Source organism: Chrysoperla carnea, chromosome 2 (assembly GCF_905475395.1).
Source record: "Chrysoperla carnea chromosome 2, inChrCarn1.1, whole genome shotgun sequence".
In the NCBI taxonomy this organism is placed as follows: Eukaryota; Metazoa; Arthropoda; class Insecta; order Neuroptera; family Chrysopidae; genus Chrysoperla; species Chrysoperla carnea.
In genome coordinates, this window is record NC_058338.1 from 7,571,257 (window position 1) to 7,577,629 (window position 6,373).

At 31.5% G+C, this 6,373-nt stretch overlaps 1 protein-coding gene across 1 annotated transcript; it reads right to left on the reverse strand.

The window, feature by feature from the left end:
• Window positions 1–1,424: 1,424 nt before the first annotated feature.
• LOC123291409 (zinc finger protein 271-like) lies at window positions 1,425–5,857 on the reverse strand (the record flags this gene model as incomplete). The annotated part of the gene is made up of 4 exons (XM_044871684.1): window positions 4,852–5,857; window positions 3,650–4,437; window positions 2,435–2,711; window positions 1,425–2,074 (listed from the first exon to the last, which is right to left on the reverse strand). Coding segments are annotated over exons 1-4 (2,721 nt in total), but the record flags the coding sequence as incomplete, so codon positions are not given.
• Between the last annotated feature and the right edge of the window lie 516 nt (window positions 5,858–6,373).

Here is a 6,373-nt window from a genome sequence, read left to right on the forward strand (position 1 = left end):
GTCTAGTTTTTCCATTATTGCGATTTTCTAATCAAAAATTGTCCTTAGAAGCCCTGGTGGAAAATATATTTAAAAAAATAATAAGTCTTAGGAAACTCTGGAAAAGTCTTAGAAACTGTAAAAAAGTATTAAGAACTCTGAATTAGGCTAGTCCGAAAACGTTGAGAAATTCAAAGTTCCTAAGACTTTTTCAGAATTTCTTATTCTTTCTTCAAATATTTTTTCCACCAGGGAGTTTAATCAAAAATAGGGAATATTCATGTATTTTTTTTATATTTTTAATTCATTGTTTACACCGTTATAAAAAAGTAAAAATTGCCCTATTGTAGTTTTGATCCTGCGCCTGTACAACAACAATAGGCGCTACAGCCCGACGTGGGCCTTGGCCTCCTCCATAATGCGCCTCCAGACGTTGCAATCCTGGGCCTTGGTTCCCCATCCAGTGACTCGCATTGTCCTCAAATCATCCAGCACCTGGTCCATCCATCTGAGCCTTGGTCTTCCTCTCTTCCTGGTAGCATAGCTTGCCGTTAAGTATCTTCTTCGGCATCCTGGCATCTTCCATTCTCTGGACGTGCCCAAACCAACGGAGTTTTTGGGATTTGATGAACTTAACAATATCTTCACCGTCCAGGATTTCTAATATTTCGCTTTTGTTCCGGATACGCCATTCTGTCTCGTTGATTTGTACCGCTCCATAGATTCCCGTTCGAACCTTCTTATCTTCTCCTGATCTTCTACCGTGAGTGTCCAGTTTTCACTCCCCATAGGTTATTACTGGTCGAACCAAAGTCGTGTATATTTTCAACTTTGCCCTTCTTGTAATCAGCTTGCTTTTCAAGAGCTTCACATTTGCAAAGTATACTCAATTGCCTCTCTGGAGTCTTTCTTTTATCGCTGTGCTAGTTTTTCCTTCGTTATTTACCTGTTCTCCGAGATAGGTGAATGAAGAAACTCCTTTAAATATCACATTTTCAATCAGAAGGTCTTGGACTTTCCTCCGATCGTTGACACTCAGTCCTAACTCGTTCTTTTCTATTTCCTTGAACAGATCCTGCACCTGTTGCAGTCCAAAATCATTATGTATCGTGATTATTTTGATGTTTCACTAAAATATTTCTACGTGTAAATGATTTTCCACAAATCTCACATGAAAATGGTTTTTCTCCGGTATGAACTTGTTTATGCCTATCTAAAGTTTCTTTTAAAGTAAATTTTTTCTCACAAATATCACACGAGTAAGGTTTTTCTCCGGTATGCAAACGTTTATGTGTAATTAAACGATGTCGATATGGAAATTTTTTCGCACAAACATCACACGAAAATGGTTTTTCACCCGTATGTGTTCGATTATGACTTTTTAATTGTGGTAATGAGACAAATGCTTTTTTACAAACATTACATGAAAAATCTTTTTCCCCGGTATGAATTCGTTGATGTTTTATTAAAGAAAATTTTCGTATAAATGTTTTACCACAAATATCACATGAAAATGGTCTATCTGTCGAATGACTATAGTTTATAAACTTATGTTCACTTAAGCTCCCATTCGATTTAAACGATTTATCACAAATATCACAAGAAAATGGTTTTTCCCCGGTATGATCACGTCGATGTATAATCATATTATTTTTCAAACTAAACAATTTCCCACAGATATCACAAGAAAAACGTTTTTCTCCGGTATGTGTTCGTTTATGTTCTTTTAAAGCTGTTTTTCCACGAAATTTTTTTTCACATAAATCACAAGAAAATGGTTTTTCTCCCGTATGAATTCTTTGATGATGTCGCAAAATTGATTTTCGCGCAAATTTTTTACTACAAACATTACAGGAGAATGGTTTTTCTTTGGAATGAGTTAAAATATGCATTTTTAGACCACCTTTCAATGTAAATGTTTTCCCACAAGTATCACATGAAAATGGTTTTTCCGTGGAATGAGAAAGTTTATGTTGTTTTAAATTACCTTTCGTACTAAATGTTTTCCCGCAAACATCACAAGCTAAATTTTTTTCTTTAATTGGAACTTCTGACTCGTACGAAATCTGATTTTCTTCTTCAAGTTGTATTTCTTCTGGTTCCATAAAAACATTTTGATCTGGTATTTCTTCTTTAATAATAATTGATTCTGGATGAAATTGTTTTTCAATTTTGATATAAAATGGTTTGTCTTCAATTTTCAAAATTCGATGTTCCAATAAATGTGTAAAAGCTTTTTCACAAACTTCACAGGAAAAACTCGCGTCAGTGTGAATTCGTTTATGTGTAATGAAATTAAATTCCGATTCAAATAGTTTTTCACAAACATTGCATGAAAATGCAATTTTTGTGTGTTCAAATTCAACTGAACTGTGTTCATTTGAAAATGATTTTTCGCAAGCATGTTGTTTTCGTTTATGTCGCATTAAATTACTTTTCCAAGTAAATTTTTTACCACACGTATCACATGAAATATCACTTTCTTCGAAATGAGTAAGTTTATGTTCACGTAAAGTAGATATTTCGGGAAATTTTTTATCACAAATATTACACGCGAAACGTTTTCTTTGCTTAGGAGTTCGTTTATGATCAAGATCACGAATTTTATCATTTTTATCTGGCATAGGTTTGTCTTCATTTACATTTTGTGGAAATTCCACAGAATTATTTTCTTCCCATACTTCTTCCTTAACTTTTAATAGTTTAGTTTTTGGGTGTAATTCTTGTTCCATCTTAATTTGAAGAGACTAAACGTCAATTTTGAAATGTAAATGTAAACTAAATTATAAAGGTGCGTTCTCATCGACGATGAAAACACGGTGCTCTTTGCGCAGTTCATTGACGTTAGAGTTATAAAAAGTCAAAGGTGCAGTTGCGGCACTAGATTTCTACGAAAGTTTGTCGAGGTTCCTATTGAAATCAATTCAATCCTTCTGTTTTAAATTAGGCTTCATTTATTATTAATACAGAGAATAAACACATTTCACTTCTCCGAATTCCGCTATAAAAGTTGTCCGGGGTCAAAAATGATCTCTGCACTTACGCTTATGACATGATAAAAAGGGCTAATAGATTAGATTGTGTGACGATACTGCTTTAAAGGTGGTATACTGCTTTAAAGAAAATCTATTTTTAACGCCACGAATGTTTTTGTTGTATATTTGGATGGAAGAATGTTGTTGTAATATAAAATTGAATAATTATAGAGTTTAGTTTAAAAAGTTTTTATTGACTTCAAAAATTTAACAATTTTGAAAAATAATCCGACTTCAAAATACTTTAAAATTCAACTGTTGATTATCGACATCATTGATGCTATGAACAAAATTTTGGTATGAGTTTTCATAAAATCACCTACTAACTCAAAAACGAAAAGAGATATCAAGCTGAAAGTTTTAAAACGTACTTAGTAAGGTTGAGTTCGTAAATGAGCAACATAGGTCAATTGAGTCTTGAATCCGTAGTACCCTTCTTGTAAACTTAAAAATTTAAACTTTGTTAACTAAACTAACATGGCGAATCCGAAATTTACAATTCATGAATCCGACTTTTTTATCAGGGAAACATCGTCACTAATTTGGGTAATGACTTTTCGCCTACCCTGTAGTAAGTGAACACGTTTATTATGTTTATTTAAATTACCTGGATCGACAAATGTTTTATTACAAACTTTACAAGCAAATGGTTTCTCTCCTGTATGAATCGCTCTATGTATAACCAAACTATACGGTCGACTCAATGCTTTACCACAAATATCACATACATAAGGTTTTTCCCCAGTATGCGCTTGTTTATGTTTTTTTAAGTAACAAGATCGATAAAATCGTTTATCACAAATATCGCATTCAAACGGTTTAATTCCGGTATGAATTTGTAGATGCCGATCCAAGTAATATTTCCGGCCAAAACTTTGACCACAAATATCACAAGAGAAATTTTTTTCACCCGAATGAGATTGTTTATGTTGATCTAGATAGCGTTTAAGCGTGAACGTTTTATTACAAACATCACATGAAAATAATGTTTCTTTTTCGGTATGAATTTGACGATGTCCACGTAGATATCGTCTCGCTTGAAATGTTTTACCACAAATCTTACATGCAAACGGTTTAATTCCGGTGTGAGTCTGTTGTAGATGTTTATACAAGAAACTTTTCCGTTCAAAAGTTTCGCTACAAACATCACAAGAGAATTTCTTTTTTCTCGAATGAGTTCGTTTAATATGTTGTAGTAAATAACGTTTAAACGTAAACGTTTTATTACAAACATCACATGAAAATGATTTTTCTTTTTCGATATGAATTTCACGATGTTGAAGTAGCTTTGATCGTAAATTAAATGTTTTACCACAAATCTCACAGGAAAATGGTTTTTCATCGGTATGTTGTCGTTTATGTTGAGCTAAAAGTGTCCTTGAACACGAATTTTGTGTTATATTCGAATTCATCGAATCTTTTTCTGTCGAATGAGTAAGTTTATGTTGATTTAAGTAAATTTCCCTGGTAAACATTTTTTCACAAGCATTACATGAAAAATGTTTTTCTTCGGTAAGAATTTGTTTTAGTTCCATTGAAAAATATTTTTTTTCGTCTGTGTGGATTTGCTGTAGTTCCATCGAAACATTTTCATATTTTACTTCTGGTATTTCTTCTTTCCGTATGATTTCCATATGAAATTGTTTTTCAACTTTTATATAAAACGGTTTATCTTCAATTTTCAAAATTTGATGTTCCAATAAATGAGTAAAAGCTTTTTCACAATCGCCACATGAAAATGTCTCATCGGTATGACAGCGTTTATGTGTAACGAAATTAAATTCCGATTCAAACAGTTTTTCACAAACATCGCAAGAAAACTGTTCATTTTTGAAACCTTGTTTAGGCTCAGAATTAATTACTTCATTCTTAATATCCAAAGAAAATGATTCTTCCTCCTCGGCATGTTGTTGTCGATTATGTCGATTTAAACTGCTTTGACGAGTAAATTTTTTACTACAAAAATCACACGAGAAATAAAATGTTTGATCTTTATCACATGAAAAACCTTCTTTTTCATTCAGATTTTCTTGAGGTTCTTCAGAAAAATATTCATTTGTGTAACCTTGTTCTTTAATATTTGATGAAAATAATTCTTGCTCGGCATGTTGTTGTCGTTTATGTCGATTTAAACTACTTTGACGAGTGAATTTTCTACCACACAGATCACATGAGAAATTCTTTTCTTTGGAATGAATAAGATTATGTTCGAGTAAATGATTCTTCCGGGCAAATTTTGTATCACAAACATCACAAGTGAAACGCTTTTCTTGATTAAGAATTTGTTTATTGTTAACTAACTTGATTTCGCTGTTAAATATTTGATTTTCATCACATGACAAAAATTGATTTTCATTCCGATTTTCTTGAGGTTCTTCGGAATAATATTCATTTGTGTAACCTTGTTCTTTAATATTTGATGAAAATGGTTCTTGCTCGGCATGTTGTTGTCGTTTATGTCGATTTAAACTACTTTGACGAGTGAATTTTCTACCACAAAGATCACATGAGAAATTCTTTTCTTTGGAATGAATAAGATTATGTTCGAGTAAATGATTCTTCCGTGCAAATTTTGTATCACAAACATCACAAGTGAAACGCTTTTCTTGATTAAGAATTTGTTTATTGTTAACTAACTTGATTTCGCTGTTAAATATTTGATTTTCATCACATGAAAAAAATTGATTTTCATTCTGATTTTCTTGAGGTTCTTCTGAAACATTTTCTTCCGCGTCTTCTTCCTTAACCACTAATTCTATTTCTGAATGTAATTCTTTTTCCATTTTAATCAATTCATCACTTATGTAAAGATTTTTTTCATCGAAATTTAAATCTTTTGACATTTTCGTACAAGTGATTTCGAATATTTTTTCGATGATCTTGTCACATACCAGTGTTGCCAACTCTCCAAAATTTTTCCCCCTAGAGCTCCAACCAAAAACCCCTAAAATCCCCTAAAATACAATTGCTGCGAGCTTGCCCTAAAAAAAAAAAACATTATTATAAAATTATAAATTATTATAAATAAATTTAATTTTAAATAAATGTTATTAATAAAATAAACAATTAAGTATTATTACATTAATTACATAATCATTTATAAATAATTAATCAATAATCAAATCCCAAATTGAATTATTTAAATAATATAATTATTCGTTTTTTAACCTAAAAAAGTGGATATTCGAAGAAAAAAAAAATCCCTAAAAATATAACACCCCTAAAAAAACCCCATTAGACTTTTTAAACCCCTAAATTTGGGGGGAAAACCCCTAAGTTGGTAACCTTGTCACATACTAATTTATTTATTAGTATTTTTATACCATGTAATATATATGAAATATACCAAGGTATACTAA